This window comes from Pieris napi, chromosome 3, assembly GCF_905475465.1.
Source record: "Pieris napi chromosome 3, ilPieNapi1.2, whole genome shotgun sequence".
Taxonomy (NCBI): Eukaryota; Metazoa; Arthropoda; class Insecta; order Lepidoptera; family Pieridae; genus Pieris; species Pieris napi.
The window spans coordinates 11,090,142-11,112,796 of record NC_062236.1 but is presented as its reverse complement, the minus strand read 5'-3'; the positions used below and the strand labels follow the sequence as shown (position 1 = coordinate 11,112,796).

The window sequence follows — 22,655 nt, the reverse complement described above, 5'->3', positions numbered from 1 at the left end:
TTATCCTTTATCACCAGACACACATACATGTCTTAAGATTTTTCCTAATCAGATGTTTTAATGTTAAATTTTTGTGTAGATCCGGTTCGCCATGGGGTTGGAGTGAAGGTGTCGGCTGTGTGTTATGTTTGGAGCAAGAATGTCAGCGTGGAGCGCATTGTGAGGACGTTAGAAATAGTTACTCTTGCGCATGTCCGGCTGGGTACGCAGGGGATTACTGCCAGGTACCAGTTTTTGTATTGAAGACCAAGTTTTTCAATCGGTTTATAATATGCTAGATGTTGTTAGCCTAAAATGTGCTTATAATAAATAACCAATGGCGCTACAACCTTTTTAAGTCTGAGCCTCAGATTTCTGTGTCTGTTTCATGATCATTTGTTAATCTAATAGGCAACTAGGTGATCAGCCTCCTGTGCCTGACGCAAGCCCTCGACTGTTTGGGTCTAAGGCAAACCTTTCCTCACGATGATGTCCTTCACAGTTGCGAATGTTAAATGCGCACATAGACTGTAAGTCTATTGATGCACAGCCGGGGCTTGAACCTACGACCTCAGGGATGAGAGTCTCACGCTAAAGCCACTAGGCCAACACTGCTCTGTGCAAAATGTGCTATATGCGAGTTTTAGTTAAACATTAGTTATGATTTTAAAAATATATAATTCGATTTTATAATTGTTTCAATTAATTGAAAAACTGCTTTTTATTATTGTTTTTAATGTTTGATGCTTTAAATAAAATATTAACTTAAAATAAACTAAAGTGATTGTGTTTAATTTTTTTATTAATTTAATTAACAGATAGACATAGACGAGTGCGAGAATAACCAGTGTCAAAATGGCGCGACTTGTAAGGATGACGTTGCCAAGTACTTGTGCCTTTGTCCGAATGGATATGATGGAGTGTTGTAAGTAGTTTTTATATATTTTAAGAAATAAAGCATTGTTACATCAGTTCTTCTTTGATGAACAATATTATTCATTTAATTAAATTTATTGAAGGTAATAATGTTTTAATCTTTATTCATCCGTCAACGTTTAACCAAATTTGTAATATGCTTTTAAATACGAACAAATATGAAGAAGAACAAAAGGTTCTGGAATCAAGCAAAATTTAATCTTACAATTGATTAAATTTTCGATTTGTCTTAATGTGAATAAAAGTGGGTATTCAAAAATTGCAAAAACTATTGCAATTTCAATTAAACTATTTGCTTTGATTTAAATGTTGTGTCAAGCAGTGTTTGTAATCAAACCTCTCCGCAACGGCTTCACCGATTTTTATAAAATTTCTATGTATATTCGGTCTAAGGTCGTAAGAGCTCACTCCTACGTTTTTGATTTTTATTTGGCATAAAAAACTACATATAGGTACCTATTAATTTTCACTCTTCTAACACCTACCCTCATTTTATATAACAAATCAATTTTGTTTGCTAGTAATATAATCAAAAATTCCATAAATTCTTACAGCTGTGAACATGATATAGACGAATGCGAATCAAGTCCGTGCGCAAACGGCGCACGTTGTATCGACCTGCCCGGCGCCTTCGAGTGCGAGTGTGGCACTGAATGGACTGGCCCGCGTTGTCAACGACCGAAGCATCGCTCGTGTGCGCACACCCCGTGCGCTCATGCTACGTGCACGGACGTATACGGTATGACATATTCACACATAGCTTCCCGTTTAAATTTCGCCTCTGTATAAAAAATCGTTAACAAAGTGTTGACGGAATTAAAAAAAAAACCCATTTGGCTCGCTTCAATGCGTGTGTGCTGTAGCTGTTATTATGCCTGGCTCAGCATTATGCTGAAGAGCAGAATGTTCCACAGCGCTAGTCATTCTGCCAGAGACCACAGCAGCTAGAGACAGAACCACACATATAATAATTATAAGAACGTTATTTTTCATGAATATTCATTGCTTTTAAAAATTGACTGAACAGATGCGTCTTCCGGCAATAATTACACGTGCACGTGCGAGGAGGGCTGGACGGGCGTGCATTGCGAACAGGCTTTGTGTGAGATCGAACACTGCGAGCACGGGATATGCAATACTACAATATCGGTAAATATATTTATATTTTGTTTTTAGTTATTTAATATAACATTTTAATTGTCATATTTACGAATTTATTTTAACCCCAAAGACTAATACAAATTTTAAATTTTTATTAAAAAAAAATTATTTGTTTAAAAAAAATTATACCCCACCAACCCCGCGATCAGGGGAGTCGCTATTCTCCCCTTTAAAAGACTTTCTATTAAAAAAGTTCTCAACATAATACATGACCTTCAAATACTTATACAGCCTCCGTCGTGTTGGTGCGAAGAAGGCTTCGCGGGTCGTCGTTGCGAGCGTGAAGTGGACGTGTGCGCTACGGGCCACACGTGCGAACACAACGCACGATGCCGCACTAGTAACGGACGAGCTCTGTGTGACTGTCCACCTGGTGAGACTATAAGTTTTAAAATATTTTATTTATTTATTATGTGCTAGCCGAGGCAACTGTATTTCTGAGGTTAAATTAATTTTTAAGTCAAATAAGTACAATACGTAGCAATTTGCGGGAATCAGAATTAAGTTAATTTTGGGATATTTGTTTGTTAACCAATCTTAAAAATTTGTGAGTGCGTTGCGTTTTTGTTTATCCTCGATTATTTTATTTTAAAAAGTTAAAAAGCTATTTTAAAAACAATTCATAGCGCACTGTGCACGTCGACACCACGAGCATTATTATATATAATATAAACGCAAGTGACTTATTTCATTTTTATAAGGGCCGAAATTTTTTCCTTTTTTTTCTTTTTACCTCGTGTTGAAGTAGAATTTTAGTTACGCCGAGCGCCTACATACAGTAATCAGAAACAAAGACACAGATTATATCAATACAAATATGTATTTTAATTGTATATGAAATTTAGTAGAAAATATATTCGGCAATATTTATATATAAGATAAGGTTTCCATTCAGTTTCTTTGAATTTTATTTGTTCTACGGAAAAGTCTTTATACAAAACATAATGGCCCTAGTGTAGTGACGAGTATAAGAATGAAAATTAAAATAATGTTTCTTTAATTCAAGTAACTTAATTGAAACCTCTCTTCTGCAATGGTACTCCGCTATCTGTATTCGTGCGATAGCGTCACTAAATCTTATCAGCCCGCACGCCTCATCGATAACAAACATGCAGATAAAATGATAAAAAACAACAGATTCTCAAACTTTATTTTTTAAAATTTGGCCTCGTTTTAATATATTTTCTTAAATAATAAAAAGTCTTTAATACTGTTTAACCTACGTGCTAATTATAAAGTAAATTTGCCTTAAGTAATGTAGAGCAGTGTTGGCCTAGTGGCTTCAGCATGCGACTCACAGCCAGTTCGATCCCCGGCTGTGCACCAATGGACTTTCTTTCTATGTGCGCATTTAATACATCGTGACGAAACCGGCTTGCCTTAGACCCAAAAAGTCGACGGCGTGTGTCAGGCACAGGTGGCTGATCACCAACTTGCCTATTAGATTGAGAAATGATCATGAAACAGATACAGAAATCTGAGGCCCAGACCTAAAAAGGTTGTAGTGCTACTGATTGATGATGAATAGATAACAATATAGACTAATACAAATAAAACCAAAATAATGAAAACTAAAAGCCAATTTTAGGGTCTAATCTTAATATATGTGTATATATCTGGATGTAAAGTGATCCGGGGATCGAACCTAACCTCAGGAATGAGAGTCGCACGCTGAAGCAACTGCACACTGCACTTTCCACTTAGTATTTCTTTTTCCCTACTTGGGTTGCCTTCGTAATAAACGTATATATACCAATATGTAATGCAACAAAGTGTTGATAAATAAAATAAATAAATATTGTTTACTTGTCTTCGCGTTAGAACCGATAAAGAAAACCACATATACGTCACAACTTCCTTACCAATGATTATTCAACAACACAGTTGATGACTAATTGGCCGCCCATCAATTTGTCACCTTGAATGAATTGTCACAGTTTGTGAAGCTCTGACCTTCGGTAGGTTGGACTAGTTGAAAAAAGTGTATTGTTAATATAGAGCGAAAATGTAGTGATGTGTTTGTGAAATAATGGTTTTGCGGACATTTATTTGTGCGTTACACGTTCTCGCCGTGTTAGGTATTGTTTGTTTAGAGATATTTAATGTGTCAATTACCTACTTAGAGGAGATAAATGTTAATAGATTAATTTTAAAGGTTGATAAATATTAGTAGGTAAAATGCGGAAAAATATTAATTTTATTGAACAGTTGGCGACAGACGCGTTTGGTACGCTATTTTTTTAAATTATTCTGAGTCGAATTGGTTCGGAAATACTTCAGTTCTGGTGGTACTACACAAAGTTTTCGAACTTTTTGGTATGACCTACTATTTTATGTTGTTATCATACAAAAAAGTATGTATTTTCTAAATATGGATGATTGAATCAAGGAAGAAATGAGGGTTTATTTTATTTATTATAGCTTGCCAACGCTTGGCACACTGAACAACAAAATACAATTTTAATGTGACAAGCACTTTAAGGAAAACGTAAAAATAATCTATTACGTTTGGTTTCTATATTGAAATTAACAGCTATAAATTGAAAAATCTTCAATTCGTAACTATTACCACTGTTGTGACGACGACAAAAAATTTAATGCGTATGCTTCAAATATTTATAAATCTAAGTAAATCATAATAGTTCATTCTCATAGAATGCTAAAAGATTGTCCTTGTATCGTTACCCGATATTGTACACACATTCAGACTAGATAGATACATATCTAAATTTGGATCAAGAGAATAAAGTGTTATTTAACATAATCAAAACTTAATGATTTACCAGGACGTCAAACGAATTTTCAAATTAATTTATTAAAAGATAAATCGTAAATAAATTAGTGGCGCTAGAAAATTTTTAGTTCTGGGCCTCAGATATCTGTGTCTGTTTTATGATAATTTGTCAATCTAATCTAACACACACCGTCGACTTTTTGGGTTTAAGGAAAGCCGGTTTCCTCAAGATGTTTTCCTTCACTGTTTGAACGAATGTTAAATGCGAAAGTTAATTCAAACATAGAAAGTACATTGGTGCATAGCCGGGGCTTAAACCTACGACCTCAGAAATGGGAGTCGAACGCTGAAGCCACTAGGCCAACACTGCTCTAAAATATTAAACATATTATTATATATTTTCACAATTATTATAATTATATTTATCATATTTATATACAAAACTAATTGTGACAATTTCAGAATGGCGCGGCGCCCATTGCGAAATAGATGTGGACGAATGTTTGGAGCAACGCGTTGACTGCGGACCCGGCGTTTGTCGAAATCTGCCTGGATCATACACGTGAGTACTTAATATTTTAAACTTCTTTACGATATAACACTTTCAAGTGCTATGCAAAGGTGATTTTTTATTGACAATGTCTAGACAAATTTTTATTTAGGCAGTTAGTGGTAAACGAAAAACAGAAAAACTTTTAACTATGTTGCTAAGCTCAAAACACGAAGACGGCTGGACCAATTCGTCTTAGGAAGGTTTTTATGGAGATAAAAATTAAAACATTTGGTTTTTTAACTTATGTTTTTATTCCGGAAAAGCGAAAAGTCTCTATACAGCAAAATGTTCCATATGTTCGTACGTATTCTAAAAGGCAGGCTAAGTAAAACATTGTTGTTTGTAAAGTTGTGGACGATAGTGTAACGTGACGTCATAACAAAACATTGATGAAATGATTGCATTCTTTTATTAATAAAATTTAATTATCACTATTTTGTTTCGATACAAAGAACAAGTAAACCCTCGGACGGGGCGCGGGGTAAACGTACAATGAGCGTAACGGGTCACTGATTCATGCTTTTGCGTGCGGCTGGTGTTCATCGATTTATTAGACGTTGTCTCGTCAAAAATGATACTAAGCCGAAACGAAGCTCGCGAGGCGAGTTTTAATAACAATATATGCATCAGACCAATAAACTTGGTATAACGAGATAATTATGTATTTTTATAGTGACTGTTTGATAATAATAGACCAAGAAATTTAATCCAGCAATAGTGATATCGTGGCTTTTTACTACCACGTATTTCTATATTGGACTAAAGTTAATCGTTAGTTATAAATCGCAAAACTGTTTCCTTAAACCATACTTGTCTATATTTGTGTCTTTTAAAATTTTTAAATCAAAAGATACTAATTATTTTCATACTAACAAAAATAATATATAAACTTTCTTGATATTCCGTTTTGTCACATTTATCCTTGTATTCCAGGTGTGATTGTGAGGCAGGCTTATGTGGCGACGGGTGCGCTCTACCCGACCCTTGTTACGAGGTGTACGACGAGGGCGGGGCCAACCGCACGGGCCCGTGCCTCAATGGCGGAGATTGTACGCAAAGGTGTACGAATGTTACGGACTATATTTGTGATTGTACGCAACCCGCTACTGGCAAGGATTGTGCGCAGGTAAATTTAAAAAAATGTGCGTGTACTAGTGTACACACGTTAGAAGTGAAACTTCTTTATGACCTTATTTTTCGAAATTTAACTATAATATGCAACTTTACAGAAATTGGTTAAATAAAGTTAAATTAGATAAAGTTTAACAAAAGGCTTTTAATATAACTCAGACTTGAATACAAATAATACAATTATTTCATTTTACCTTATTACCACTAAGATTATTACAGAATTTCATAAATTGTAATAGAATTTTTAATATCATTGTTATCGTTATTATACATTTTTGTTATTAATGGTTTAGAATCTCTTTGAATCAACCCTCGTAGAGACAAGAAAAAGACGCGCGTAACGGTCAAATGTGACGCGTAACCGAAACATGTGACGCGTAACCGAAAAATGTGACGCGTAACGAAAAAATGTTACACAAAATTTTTTTCCAACCCCGATAAAGAAGTTTCACTTCAAAAACAAAAATATTATTAATAATGTATGTTGTAGTTTAAGTAATCTCGATAGTTAATTTTATTAATATTATTTTGGAGAGGTTTCACAAGCTCAAGAAACATTTGCATAGGTTGTTTTAGGTAAATGAATTAAAAAAAATATTGTAACTCTTAAACTAAGACACATGCAACATATACACGACAGCTAGAATATGTTTAAATAAAATTTAAACAAAAAAAAGAATTAGACAAACTACAATTACCTAGCAGGTATCTCGTGATGGACTATCCGACATGTTGCTCGATCACAGATCGCAGCTGGAAGAGTTCTGCCTTAGAACTGTCAAATATGTCATTAAGTATTCTTGTTTGTTAGTACAAGAGCTAACACGAGTCCTGCCGGCCATCAGATTCTGACTCGCCCATAAGTATCATGAGGTTATTTCCGAAGTAGTTGGCACCCGGGCGGGAGACGCCAAGCCTAAGCAAGTTTAAGCAAATAGAGTCTTTTTTTAGGAAAGGGGAGATTTGACACTCCCCTGCTGCCTAGCTTCTTGGCCATAGATCTACCTGATCGCGTGCCTGATAGACTACTATGTATAAAAAAAAGTGCGTGCGTACTAAGTACACATGTGAGAAGTGAAACTTCTTTGGCAAACTAATTTTTAAGTCTTGTTCATATTTATATAAATCTAAAACTTTAGATTTCCGAGACTTAGAGGGTGGGAAAAAAGAAATATGTTAGGAATTTAATGAATTTAACTGTCATTAATTATTGTCATTTCAATATTAAAACTGTCGAAAATTAAAACAAATTATAAATTTAATTTTTTTAATTTATTTCTTCGAATTCTGCCACGTGTAAAAACACGTGGCATTCTAATTTACAATTTGTCATTTGAGATTTCAGTTAATTATTTTGCATAAAATACCTATAAAATATTAATAGGTACATATTTCATAAATTCTCTTTACGAAATTTTAATTTTAACAATATAATTTTAATAAGGTAATTTGCCCTTCTCACTCTCTCTCAATCGCTCTCTCCATTTTCTTCAACAAAAACGCTGCACATCTTCGTGACTTTCCGTAAAAATTTTACCCTCATGCGCCTAAAGCAGTTTCACTTCAAAACCAATTCCCCAATTTGTGTGAATTTGCAGCTCCTGACATCAGACGAAAACGAAGGTGCTGATACCACGACGATACTGTTATCGGTGGGCGGGGCGCTCCTAGGGGCGTTGATACTTGGCGGAGTGGTGGCAGTGTTGGCCACGCAAGCCCGACGCAAACGTGCGACACGCGGTACTTATTCGCCATCGGGACAAGAGTATTGCAACCCAAGAGCTGAAATGATGCATAATGCTTTGAAACCACCACCAGAAGAGAGGCTTATATAGTGAGTTTTATTTTTATATTATTTAAGATTTTTGAAGTTATACTTCTTTAGGCGCGTTATGAAAAATTGATAAGAGTGAAATTTTACGATGCGCGTGCACCGTGACACAAAATTAACAGAATGAAGTTAGTGGCGCATGTTGGCACGCACGCCGCCTCTGTTCACTGTGTATTTATATTTATAAATTTATCCACATGCTTTGAGTTTCTACATTTAAAACACGTGTTTTCATTATACAAGTGCGAATTTTATATGTGCGTCTGAATTATATTCAGAAGTGATTTAAATCAATACTAATTAATATTGGAAACTAATAATATTTCAAATGTAAAGTGAACTTTATTGACTATAATGACTCCTTTTCCAGTCGTTGATTATTTAATTGTAATTAATTATTTGCATAATCACTATTTTTAATAATTCCAAAGAAGTATAACTTGTTATACGCGTACAATAAGTACGCGCACCCTTTTTTTACATATTTTTTACTTTCTTACATATTTATTTTCAATATTCTTTACATGGTAATAACAATAATAATGTAGAAATAAAACGAATTTAAAAAGTTTGGTTCCTGTGGTAGACTACTTTTAACGCTGGCAGCATTTCCTCGCTATATATTTAATAATTAACAAACAAAATAGAATACTAAAAAAATACAAGTTTCTTCACCACCAAGTTTTAATAAAAATTTAAGGGATAAGATTTTTTTTTCATAAATTCTTTCCACTGTTCTAGTTAAGTCCATAACCGTAAACTTAAATTAATGTTAATTATATTTTTCAGATCTAAATAAAGAGCGAGCGAAGGCGCGTCTCAACCAAATGTCGATTTGTGTAAACTGTACCTGTGTGTGTGTGTGTGTGAGAGAGAAAGACAGAGACATATCTCGATACAAAGACACTCATAAAAGCTTTAAAACAATTCATATAACTCTGAGGATGTGTTGTACAGTCGGACATATTTTATTAACTATTTTTCCCCAAACTTTTTAAATATGCTTTCTAACTTAACAAATACTTAACTATCCGACTGTACTTATTGAAGTGTCGTGTGTGAGATTAACTGTGTAGATGTAAGTAAAACAAATGTATTCAAAGCGACTCTATATAATTGCATCGTTAGACAAAATATACTTTTTGACAATTTAATAGTTAATGTATATACGTATTAAGTACTTATAGGCGATTGTCCATTTTATTCTATATATAGGCAATTTTTATGACACTAAAATTTATTACGATATACCTTCTTCATCAAAACTAAATCTAACTCTTTCTGTCATCTTTTGTTTGCGCTGTGATGAAAAGAGAATAAAATAGTGCATATGGTTTTCGTTTTAATGAACGGAATAAAATTAAAAATAAATAAATTCAGTGTCTCTGAAAATATAAATCTTTTACTAGATTTTTTAGATCTTAGTGAAAATATGTCCAGGGCTCTAGATAGAAAAGGGCCGAATTTGTTCCATACAATGTCACGTGACTATGTGAATCATTCCCACAGCGTGTATGTTAGGAATAAGTTAGGATAACGGATCATGTCTAAGTATTTTTAATATAAAAACCTATTTCAATAAGCGTAGTCGATGTGGATCAATTTAGATATTCCTTCTGTGACCTAAATAAATTCTAAATCGTTGAATTTACTTCAGTCTAAGACTCGTGTAGTGGTTCTGCCTTACTTTTGTATGTCTATATGTATGTATATACGGTACTAGTGTAAGGAAAACGAAAGCGTGAAAATTCTAAATTATTTGATAGTGAAGGTGCTCGCACGCGTTACGTCCACGGGCACGTCTCTTTTTTATCAACTTCTGGTACAAAACATTCAAACTGGGTATACACAAAACGTCGTAGTTGGGACACGCAATTTTCAAATTTGAAAATTATACAAGTCTTGAGGAGGAGAAAGAGTGGGAAGAGTTGATAAAGAAGAGATGGGTTGCGTCAAGGATGGCGGCGGGCCCCAGTGCCTTAAACAGAAGTCTGTATATTGAGAGATATATTCATAAATTATATAACATAGGCATAATTAATGTAGTATGCGAGAATTTAACTGTATCACTCAAAACATTTTAAGATTCTCGTAGGATTAATAACAGTAAACCCAAGCTTGTCGGATCAGCTAACTAAAATATAATAACGCTCGGTCTGATAAGTTTGTGGCATTAGTGGCTAGTGTCATAGAAGTACATTAGAATTTAAGTAACGTGTATGTCTTCGCTCTGAACAAAAGATAGCCACAAAAATCTTGGTTTTTATGTAACCAACTGTTTTTGTAATGTACTTATAAAATGTTAATTATAAATATGTACTTAATTAATGCTAAGTGATTATCTTTGCTCAATCATTTCTCGACATTCCCATTTTGTGATTTCTTCAAATTAAATGTTTATGTTTTATGGTCAATATTAATTTTTCTTACCTTTTTACGTATTAATTTAAAAGAAATGTTACTATGATGTCGATGTTTTGTGATATATTCATATTTCGCGTCCGATTTATACTACTTTGGGGCGGTCTTATATTTGTAAATATATATTATTTATTAATACAATAATTAGTGCAAAGTATTGTAGTCGTATATGTACTTATAATAATTAAGACACAGAACATGTCATTGTGACACATAAAATAATCATAATTATTAAAAAAATAAAATCTTAACCAAATATGTTGTCTTGATAGTATCAACTATCAACATTTTTGATACTTGGTGAGTATTTACTCTTTGTGTCAGAACTACATCTGTCACGATGACAGGTGTCAAACTAGTATAGTCTAAGTCGAGGCAGCTGCCTGTGTTTCGGCAATGTTACCGTCCACACGAAGCGACTATTATGTATTAGCCACAAGTTTATTGGCCTTTACTCATTACTTACTAAACAATAAACGTATAAACTGATTAGTGTTTTTTTATTACCCATCATTTTACAACTAATTATAAATTATCATGTAAATATTGCTGCCTAACAGAAGTGAAGGCGTTCATTTAAGCTTTTGGTGTTCAGGATAATAGAAAAAAGGTGATATATACTGGATAATGGAAATAATAATCCAGTTTCACAAACCTATTTGAGACTTGGCCTCTGTTATCTGTTTCTTTAGTCCTTTAGTCAGGGTAGTCTATTTTTAAACAAGCTGGTTTCCTTATGTGTACCTTCATCGTACGAGTCCTGCCACGAGGTATGTGTAATTAACACGCAAAGAAAAATCCAGTGGGGTTGCCGGACGTTTAAACGCACAGTAGCCATTATTCCGACACCACACAGTACATTGTGCTTTGTTAAAACGTTCCAGTTGAGACACTGATGAGTTCCTAAATTGAATCGCATGACCATGACCTCCAATAAACTGATACGTATTTGAGTCGCAAGATCAAACGAAAGAAAGAATATTATGTTATGTAAAGAGTATTATGGTGGAGAGGCTGGTTATCTGTCACTCAGGTCTCCTTTTATAGAGACCAGTCTCTCACATACACTTCCTAATGTTATTATCTTAGTTTAATCATAAAAACCTTGTATTTATATGTGAGAGAAGAAAATAAAGATTATTATTATTTTATTTGAGTTCTGAAATTTAAGTGTCATATTTGCTTGAACAGATAAACATAATGGTAAAACTTATAATTCTTTTAATTTTAATAAGCTATTGTTTCAGTACATGTAATTATTTAGGTAATAAAAATTATACCTAAAATATATCTTAAACCTAATCTTTATATATCATCTGGTTAATTTAGGTATATTTAGATATATTCCCCAGATGTATCATTATTTTTAAATAAAAAGATGTGAATTTACAGCCATGATTTTTTCTACATTTCATTGAAACATCTTTTATAAGTTTAGTTCAGAAGTATTTTTTCTTTATGAAATACAATAAAACACAATATAGCTCTAAACACGTCCTTTATTCAAATACTGTACAGGCTGTATTACAAGACATATGATACAATTCCGCCGCCGTCCCTTCTGCCTGTCGGGAAACACATCGCAATACACGTTACGATGTACTTAGCGACCTTACTCAATAAATTAATTGTACATTAATACTGAATACATAATTTCAACACGATAAATAACACGTAAATGCAACCGCTACGGTAGCCGCGTCCAAAATTGTCCACGTCGGGCAGCGGGCAGTTACTTTTAACGGCAAACCTCAAGCTTTCGCAAAGGAGTGACAGATCTCGGTATAATACAAAGCTTCAAAACCCTTTCTATTTAGAAATATCCCGTAGTAATATTTTCTATATAACGCGATCCTTCATACGAGCGAGATCCTCTAATTTAGAGAATCTGAAACAATCTAGACGTAACAATAACGTATCAACCATATCTAATATATAAAACCTCAAATTTAAAAATAAATATATATCTAGTATAAAACTTGCGTTAGTTATTCTGTCTGTATTGATGTTCGAAAATCGATTTTTTACTTTTTGTAATCACCTATTTTAATATAACAAGCTCACTTGTATGAAGGATCTAGTGATTTTGGCATTCTAATCCATCCCGCCATTGAAATATTACATTAAACATTTGCACATTCTATTTAGATCAATATTTATCACTGTTAATAATTTTACATTCCACAATGAAACAGTAATATTAAATGTACTGTCAGGGATTTCAGAAAAAATAGTTACTTTGTTGCTTTAATCACAGAAATTTTGACACTTAAACAAATTAATTTCAATTATTTCTAAGATTACTAATAGAATAATACATATATTTTGTCGTCTTTAAGTAAAAATCAAAAAACGCAAGCAGCCTGGACTGGAGGACTTCGAAAGTATCAGTTCATTTGGGAATAACAGTCTCATTTTATTAAATAAAAAAGTGAATTTCATATATGTTAAAATAAAAAGGTAAATTACTTTACGACCAATTACAAATGTTGCACTTAATAAGATGGAAGTCCAAAGCTTAAATAATTATAACAGTATAAATTCAAATTTTGTGGACAACCCTCAATTTTCTCTTCCACATAGGTACAGTACCCGGCCAAGTCTCATCATGTTTTAGAAAGAGATACTCGGCTAGCTTCGGCATCGTATAGTGCCGTCTCTGTCTCCTAATAGATAGCAGACTGTTAGTGTTTCGTGTGACAGAGATGACGCTCTACGAAGCGAGTATCTTTTTCCAAGCACGATACGACTTATAAATGGTCTGGTACTGTATATAAATAATTGAAGGCTTTAAAATACTAAGGGATGACGTCACAGTACCTATACTAACTACACATTGACTTAGCACCGTCATGTGAGCACTCGTTCTGAAGGAGAAACTGGAGGACTGGAAATTACTTAGAAACACAAATTCGTACAAAATGGAAGCAAAGAATTATATTTATATCGTCCTTTCATTAAGCATAGGAACACACAAATTGTATCTTACAAACGTCAATAAATGACGACTTAATCACTCGAGCTGCCATCAAAAGGTTGATAGTGCCTCAAACTCATCTGACCTAATACAGGAACTAATTGTTTTAGAAGCAATATCGAGGTGATCGTATAAGTTTAAAGCACTACATCTACATCAAATGCGTACAATTAAGTAAAAACGTAGGTTAAAAAACATTTAAAAGTTCATACAAATAAAATGAAGATATATTTTCATTATAGGCATGTCCCGAGCCGAATATAATACACATAGTAAAACATATGGCATAAATTATAATACATTAAAAACAATAAATATGTCGTCGCGACGGTTTATTTACAAGAGGAACATTCTATACAATTCACACCACCTTCACATGTCAATCAATTCAATTCATCTTAACTAAAAACATCGCCACCGCATTAAAATAATTGAAAAAAAAAAAAAACGTCTTTATAGTGAACCCTTGAATAGGCCAGTTGACGTTTTATTATATGAGAGTAATTTTATAATAATAATATTACAAAAATACGAATTAATAAATTAACAATAACATTAAAATTAATGTAGGATTAAAAAAATTTACATATTAGGAATCGTCGAATTTAATGTCAAATATAACTCCATTTCGATATCAACTCAATAAAGTCAACTAGCCCATTTTACAATTAATGTGAAAATAATGTTTTTAGAATATCGACAATAGTAAGGTTGGGTGCCATTCAAAATATTTGTAGGTCCTTCTTTTTATTAAACGTACATTTAAGTAAAGGATTCGTTACCATAGTTACGCTGACTACCATGAAGTCGTAACCATGGCAACACAATCTTTACTCCACGTTATTGGCAAATAATACAATAATTGTCTCTCAAAAAAGCATTCGATTAAAGCCAGCACTCATAAACTTTCAACTATCTCTGTTTTTATTAGGGAAATAATAGAGACAGCAAGCTCTTCCGTCTTTGCGTCAATATATTGTCGGCAAGTCTGATACACTAATTAACACTTATAAAGCGTTGCAAAAATATTTGTTATAGTTCAGAGTCCTAGGACTCAAGCAAAATGAACACTAAGCGTCGAATCTTTCGTCAGGTATCAAGTGTCAGGTTTGCATTGCGCGCGCAGAGTCGCACTTTCACACCGTTGGCTACCTGACACAAGATTTAATTTTATAATTCTGTATAAAAAATTGATATAGATGCGTGTGTGTGTGTGTATGTGTTGAACTCCATAAACCATTTAATCACTTTTAAGGCAAGTAGTAATTTTCAAGTTAAGTAGTGTCTACCAACTAGAAACATTACTCGATTCTTAAGACACACATTTCAAGATCGTTTAAAAATCGTATTTACAAGTAAAATATCAATATTTATGAACAATGCTTCAAGCCTTCAAGATATCAATAAACTCTCGCCTGCGTTTGATTTTTCTAGCTCGCAATAGAAAAATGTCTTAAAAAATAATTTTTTTAAGGTTATAGAATAGGGGCAAACTATCCGGAGGTTCCCCTGATGTTAAGTGATCCGCCGACCATAGACACTCACAATACAAAGGGGCGAGTGCGATGCTGGCCTTTAAGTATTGTATGATCTTTTCTTAAAGGACCCTAAGTCGAATTGGTTTGGAAATACTTTAGTAGGTAGCTGATTGTGGAGGTGGGTAAGGGTAAAATTTCGTTTTCTGCCTCGACTTCTGATGACAATTAACCAGAATAGTGTGTGTAAGGAGTTATTTTTTATAGAACAAGGGGCAAACGGGCAGGAGGCTCATCTGATGGTAAGTGATACTGCCGCCCATGGACACTCTCATTGCCAGAGGGTTCGCAAGTGCGTTGCCGGCCTTTTAAGAATTGGTAAATGTTTTATGTTCAGTCCATATACTATGAACGTTTAATTCGTGTATCTGATCACCTGTGGTCCCTCGGGTGTGGTCGGGGATGGGGGTGTAACACAACACGTTGGTAATCTCGTCTCGCAAGTTGTCTTGCACGCTGCCTCGAACCTAGTTCCGCCGTTCCTTCCGGCGTTATGAAAAGTTGGAGACCGGAAGCTGTAACGTCAAATTATACGTGATACAAATACGAACAATATTTAAATCTTCAATCATTTGCAGAGGCTTTATTTATATACCCTGCCCAATATTATTATATTCACATTTTTATATATATTTTATTTTACTAAATGTTTCAATCCTTTTGTATATTATATTACATATCAAGCTTTGGCTATATATTTAGTATAATTGTTTTTTAGTATATGTAATTTATTCTAGCTGTATGATTACGAAATAAATAAGATAAGTGTTTTAAGTAAAGCCTCCATGACTATAAAATATAATAAATTATTTTTCAAATTAGATTACATTTACTTTATTCATTATAAATAAAACAATTGTCTTTTCAAATAGGCAAATAGATAAACAGTCTTCTGTGCCTAACACAGACCCATGTTTTGTAGAAGATTTTTTTTTTCAAAGATATTTTCTGGCGATGTCTTCCTTTACTGAACATTAAATGTGCATATAGAAAGTCCAAAATTTGTAAATAAAAAGGCACTCGTTCAGCCCCTACGCCAACACTGATTATAAACAAATAAATATAATATACTTACTCTCGGCCGGATCCTCTACAGCCTGCTTAAGATCGGTAGCGGAGATGATCTCCTCGATCAGGGACTTAGGGTTCACGCGGGTGTTCTCCACACGACACGATACCGCATGCTGTAATTCACAATTTCATATTATAGAAGTAAATTAAAGGTGATTTATATAATATTGAATGAATTAAAAAAAAAAAAAACAATTTATATAGTAAACTACTGAGGACTTAAGTAGTTTCAAACAACATAGTTAAAATAAAATATAACAGGCATATCATATCATATATGCAAGCTTCCGGCAACTTCAAACGCATTTAGTTTATTTTGGATTTTTTCAATATCTTCAATAATAATCAGTAAATTTACTTGAATTACACCTAAGACTTTCTTCAGGAATCACACTATCTATTAGTCAGCTATTGTTGAGTTCATCGCATTCATACAGACAAATAGAGGCCACTTTGTTTTATAAAACGAAACTTAAAGTTAACCATGTTTTTTTTTTAAATTTACCTGTGTATCGTCTTGTACGGGCGGTGCAGCGACTCTTTTCCGTCTCTCGAGTGCGGCACGCGCGCGCTCCAACGAACCCGATTCAGACGCAGATGCGGTCAATGACCCCGAAGACGGATTTCTGCAATACATCATTTTATTAGTTTTATAGTCAAGAATACTGTATATAAATATTGTTATTTATATGAAGAATCTTGAAATAATCTAGTTAAAAATCATTTAAAATGCTAATTATTTTAACTACGAGTTTGTTACATTTTCAAAAAGCAAAAAAACTCATTTTGATTTGTAATATTTAGTTTTGAAAAGTCCGACTCTCAGTAGAAATTTCCGACTCTATAGTATCATAAATTGGTGATACGGACCTGCATTGTAAATGTAAATAACAATGATAAACTTTCACTAAGACCTTTAAATAAAACAATTTAGAATTACGTAAAAACTATAAATAAGTTATCATTAGTTTGTTTGATAGCAAAACTTCTTAGTTCGTTCAACATCAATAAAAATAATATTTGCTTGACTTGCATAGGATTTTAAATTATAAAGCCCAATAGAATTCTAAAACGACAAACAAGTTAAGACATGTTTTTATATTATACAGACTGAAGTGACTATTACTACAGACTATCAAATAGTCTGTTAATTGGTAGATCTATTAATTTAGGCAAATCAAATAAACCACTTAACCGGTTTTGATTTTATTAGACTTTGATATTATTAAATAAAATGACCAGCACCATTTCTTCCGACATATACATAGGAGAAAATTATCGTAATACAGTTATTATAAAATATTTAAATTAAATCGATGTTACATTTATTGCACATTAGACTGAAAACATGCATCGAAAGCTCCAAACGTGCACCACTTAAGCAAAACACATGCAATTTCTTATAAAAATAACAGAATAAAAAGCTTTAACATAAAATATAAGACCAATGTAGAAAAATGTAAAAAGCACCTGAAATTAAAACGCTATATTGCAACATAATTACGAGACAACATCTATGAATACTGCGCTTCAACACTTTAATTTTTATAATGTAATTATAGGTTTAAACGAATATAAGAGATAAAAGATTTTTTTCTTTTTTATAGTAAAATAAAAAATCTATAGCTATACATAGAATCTGAGGGTCCACTTAGATTAGAGATTAGCACGAAGTAAACCTATATACATATTAGACATACGGAAGTCATAGCTGTCACTGCTATATGTGTACCCTTAGTGAAATATCGAGTAAACTTATCGGCACATCCTTAATAAGATGTCTAAATCGCGTATAGAATGTGATATACCCATACTAAGATATTTTAAATAATTTCACAAGTATGCTAATTATAAATAATGTATTCAATTTTTAATTTGAAGTGAAGAGCTAGTACTGAAGCGCAGTGTATATGTGTACTGACAATGTGGCAGATGGCCTGTGCTGCAGTGTGCAGGCACCGCACGACGCACACGCACGTCCCGCATCCGCGCCGCACTCGCGTCTGCGTCCGCATTGGATACAAACGTTAATATATAATATGAATAACTAAATTTATAGTACATTTATTATAGTTACATATAAATAAAAGTCAGTACAGGTTCAATGTTATCATTAAATCTGCAGCCTGCAATAAAACAAATTTAACGTGTTATCATCAATTAATGAGTATTCCACTTAAATTACACAATCACAAATGAATTTAAAGACCATGAGAACATTCCTTGCATTCGCGCGTCCAAACCCGAAGCGGTTAAGTGAAAGGGAAATATTAGAGAGAGATAGTAATATCCACAACCGTTTTGCGGGAAAGGGAGGGGACGGGAGATGAGAGGAGAGGCAAGCACGCGGAACTCACCTTGCGCATACGGCGACACTGTGCCTTAGAAGTTCCACCTCTGACTTTGGGGTAGACGTCATCTGCTCATTTAGCGCCCGGTTGGAGACACTCCTAAACCTATGCCTCACGTCTATCTTCTCCGTCAGATCCTCAGGCTCAGATGGAATGCAATAGAACTCATCCTCTATGCAACCGGAGAGCCTGTTTGCGACTAGAGAGTTCTTTCTATGCGCGAGAGGCGTTAAGAATGGAAAGTTCGTGAACAGCTCCTCATTCTTTTTGTTCTTCTCTATTAAAGCTGGAATAGTGTTGAGAGACTTCTGTTTGAGAATTTGGAAGTTGGTGAGCGGTTCTACGACTGACGATATTATCGATGCAGCTCGTCTCTTCTGATCGAAGTACGTGGGCATCGTGAATGAATCGTCGTGTATTGTGCTGTCTGGGGTTTTGTACTCTTCGCTTGGGGGGGAGCGGATCACATGCCTCGGTATGACGTCAGGCTGTGCCGTGAGAGTCGCATTGGGGGTGAGATAGGGATCGGAGACGTCAGAGGGAGGGGAGAGGTAAAGGTCAGAGGTGTCAGTGAGGGTCCGTTCTATGACCAGCTTGGCGAGGCCCGCGTGCTTGCATCGCGGCACGTATACTGTGGTCGTCGTCCTCGTAGTTCGTTCGACGCGCACGCTGGGGCGGGGGAGGGGGGACAAAATAAACATAATTTAAAAAAAGCTAATAAACAGGCTCGGATTAGTATCGTGCTCACTCTGTTAAACGAAGCTCGGGCTGTACAGCGGAACTCTATACCACGACGACATTTTCTATCCCCTCGTGATACATTTCACAATCATGCTCTCTCTTACTATTACCATTATACCTTTCAAATTGATTGACAGTCATTAACAATTTGTCTAATAATGTTTGTATTAACATATATTTAACCATAAAAATGCAACTTAAAACCTGTTATTACCTATTGTGATGTGGTCTGTCAGGTGCGGAATCACCTTCAGAGCTCTGCCTCGAGTGAGCAGAGGCAGCTGACACAGAGCTGCCGTACCCTGATGCCTGAAAAATTTAAGTAGCAATTTAATAATAAGAAAATAATGCATATAATATATATATATATATATATATATATAAACCTTTTTTATATGAAAAACAGTATTTGTAATTACTTTTTATAAAGTACAACTACGTACTAAGTACTTCTACAGTTAATCGTCATACAAATGATTGAACAATTGATATGTCATTTGCACATTGTACAGAATGAACGACGCAGAATATTAACATTAAAAACATTTCGTCATAGTCGTAGAATAGTGATCTGACAAATAGTAAACTTTACAGGGCAGCCTTTTCAAAATAATATAATCATGTTAGTTTTTGTCAAAATTATTTTAATGCATATTCTGTTATTATGAAACTTAGCATACAAGCAAACAAAAGGGTTTGTTTTGAAACAAAATAAAAATAATAACATTAAATTACACAGTTTTCTAGAAAAATCACATTTTTCTACCAAATCCGTCACATTACCAACTGATTAATTTGAAATTTAAAACACACGGATTTTTTATAATGTAGCCGAAATATTAAGTCAACGTATCCAAATACGATAAAAAGTGGATTTTGGATATTTTTCAAATCCGACATTGTTCTACGATCATGACGATTTCTACTTTTAATAATCGTAATATAAATTATTTTCAAAATATATAAATAAATAGGATTCGTTTACCAGTATTACCTTGCTGCTCATGTCTCCCGAAGTGTTGGACGAGTTGCGAGAGTGCGTGTGTGGCTGTTGATGACATTCAGCGCATGATCCCGATACTACGGTTAGACCTGTAAAATATTGTATCTTCATAAAAAGAAATATTCAAAACGGATATAAACGCGAATTAATAAAACAAGAACTAAAGACGTTTCGAGTTGTAATACTTGCCTAATTAAAAGTCAAAATAATTTTTTAAATTTGAAACACGATTGGTAACGTAAGTAGATACGTAAGAATTTTTTGGAACCATTTATAGAATTCAAAATAATAAAACATTCTTTAGGTTTAAAAATAAATTGTTATGTACACATTCAAATCTGTTGTTTTTACATACACATTTTACTAGTTATCAAGTAGTGTGTCCCATTCAACTATTTTCAAATATTAACTATTTCAAATAATTACTGGACACGATTACAAGGCAACAAAAAATATACAAGCATACAGACAGATCTGCATATAGTATAACGCAGGGTTCGTTATGTATATAAATACACATATAAACCTTAGATCACACTATATGTAGATAGAAACCGCATTACTTGCGTAGTTACGTTTAAGTTACAGAAAGCGAAATTATATTATGTAAATATTATTTTAATTAAATTACCAGGACAATCCGGAAGAGGCGTGGGCGGTTCCTCATTGTCAGGCGAAGGTAGGTCGCACGATGGGAGGGATGATAACGGCTGATTGTGGCTACCCTCTGTAAGATAAAATGTTAATGTAATGAAAGATAACGTAGTGATACATTTTTCCAAATAAAACATTGTAGATAATAGCCAGCATATTAAAGTATACTCTTGTTTTTAACTTTCACTAAGTCTAATTTTTGTATGTAAAAAAATAAAAAAAACAGACTTATCTATGGTTCATTTTAGTTCAGATTGGTTATGGTGCGGTTTTCTAATAAGTCTAAGATTTTAAATTAGGCTTTATTACTGTAAAATCTAACTACATATGTAACATTAGGCCGAGCATGTTGACAAAAGCATCTAGACCTTCTTTATCGCCCAATTAATATCCTGAAGAGTCGGTATACCCACCATAATTGTGCTTCTTAGTCAATGATCCGAAGCCCGAGCTGGCAGTTGACGAGGCGCAGTCGTCGTCTGCCGCTGGTGCTGTATCCGCTCCGCTGTCCGGAGTCCCCGCCGATCTGCCTTCTGACACTTCTTGTTTGCTTTCAGGTCTGAAAAATAATAATAATTTACAAATATATAATACTAATAATCAAACAGTCCTCAGTGAAACAAACTAATATTTAATTTTGTAGGAATACCTATAGATATAATAAAGAAATTATAATTAACAAAAGCCGATTGACATTGTCGAGCTTATCACGTTAATTACTTCGTAAATTAAATAATAATACGCCTCTCATTAAGTATTATTAGGTTTTTCATTAGATTCGATTTTAGACGAAACTATAATGATTTTTTTTCATTGTTAAAAACCGTTAATGTTATTAAATTATTACATCGTATATACCTATACATATATAGTATATACGCTATATACATATACAGATTTAAGTCTATTGTATGACCCACTGGCTTCATACACTAGTTTAATGTTCTTACTTACACTTTAAACAGAGGGTCTCCAGAAATCATATTCATCTTGATGCGTATCCTGAGAACAGAGTTATCCTGCCGCTGCCGGGACTTATTGTCGTAACCCTCTAGAAGACACCGCCGTGTCGTTTCTCCCGAACCCGCCAACTCTGCGAGGTTCATGTCGCAGAAGCCCAGCTTCTGGTATGAACGACCGCCTGAAACGAGAGGTAAACTAACGGTTATATTGTACTTGACGACAGTGAATACAGAACGCGTAAATTAATTTTAAATCACTACAAATAAAAACAGTTCTAATGTTGGACGCAGAATTACATGAAATGAATTTATAAAGAATTTTTATAAGTAGTATTTGGGTTAAAAAAATAGCAATATCACTATTTTCTCCTTACAGAAGTGAATCAAATCTTTGCGCATTTACGACAATTTTAAATAGGCTTTAAACATGGTGTAATTTTCATAGTTAACAACTTGTTACATAAAAGTTAAAACTGACTTAACAAGAACAGTTAAAAACTTCAGGAAGCAAACTGCTCAACTTTTCTATAATACGCAAGAAACGAGTTCGCAAAACAACAAACGAGTTCAAACACTCATTCTGAGCTTATTTTTATATAACTTATATCAAAAATC

General features: G+C 33.8%; 2 protein-coding genes across 8 annotated transcripts in view; one reads left to right on the top strand and one right to left on the bottom strand.

Moving 5' to 3' along the window:
* LOC125063627 (protein crumbs) overlaps positions 1-11,235 on the top strand; it is a 73,344-nt gene extending 62,109 nt beyond the window's left edge. The window contains exons 36-44 of the mRNA XM_047670164.1: positions 80-224; positions 798-904; positions 1,470-1,654; positions 1,943-2,064; positions 2,308-2,449; positions 5,273-5,372; positions 6,297-6,489; positions 8,093-8,328; positions 9,115-11,235. Coding sequence (XP_047526120.1) covers positions 80-224; positions 798-904; positions 1,470-1,654; positions 1,943-2,064; positions 2,308-2,449; positions 5,273-5,372; positions 6,297-6,489; positions 8,093-8,328; position 9,115 — 1,231 coding nt within the window. The 3' untranslated portion in view covers positions 9,116-11,235. The remainder of the gene's footprint in view (positions 1-79; positions 225-797; positions 905-1,469; positions 1,655-1,942; positions 2,065-2,307; positions 2,450-5,272; positions 5,373-6,296; positions 6,490-8,092; positions 8,329-9,114) is intronic.
* Positions 11,236-12,227: 992 nt separating this feature from the next.
* The window catches only part of LOC125063290 (protein FAM102A), a 72,790-nt gene continuing 62,362 nt past the window's right edge, over positions 12,228-22,655 (bottom strand). Inside the window, exons 4-13 of one of the 7 annotated variants that reach the window (XM_047669667.1) lie at positions 22,033-22,219; positions 21,492-21,637; positions 21,056-21,151; positions 20,407-20,513; positions 19,636-19,730; positions 18,687-19,349; positions 16,835-16,955; positions 16,334-16,442; positions 15,635-15,773; positions 12,228-14,875 (exon numbers count right to left, since the gene is read on the bottom strand). In XM_047669667.1, coding sequence (XP_047525623.1) covers positions 14,872-14,875; positions 15,635-15,773; positions 16,334-16,442; positions 16,835-16,955; positions 18,687-19,349; positions 19,636-19,730; positions 20,407-20,513; positions 21,056-21,151; positions 21,492-21,637; positions 22,033-22,219 — 1,667 coding nt within the window. In that variant the 3' untranslated portion in view covers positions 12,228-14,871. Of the gene's footprint in view, positions 14,876-15,634; positions 15,774-16,333; positions 16,443-16,834; positions 16,956-18,251; positions 18,333-18,686; positions 19,350-19,635; positions 19,731-20,406; positions 20,514-21,055; positions 21,152-21,491; positions 21,638-22,032; positions 22,220-22,655 lie in introns of all 7 variants that reach the window. The other 6 variants (XM_047669664.1, XM_047669666.1, XM_047669668.1 and 3 more) reach the window with 6 other exon arrangements.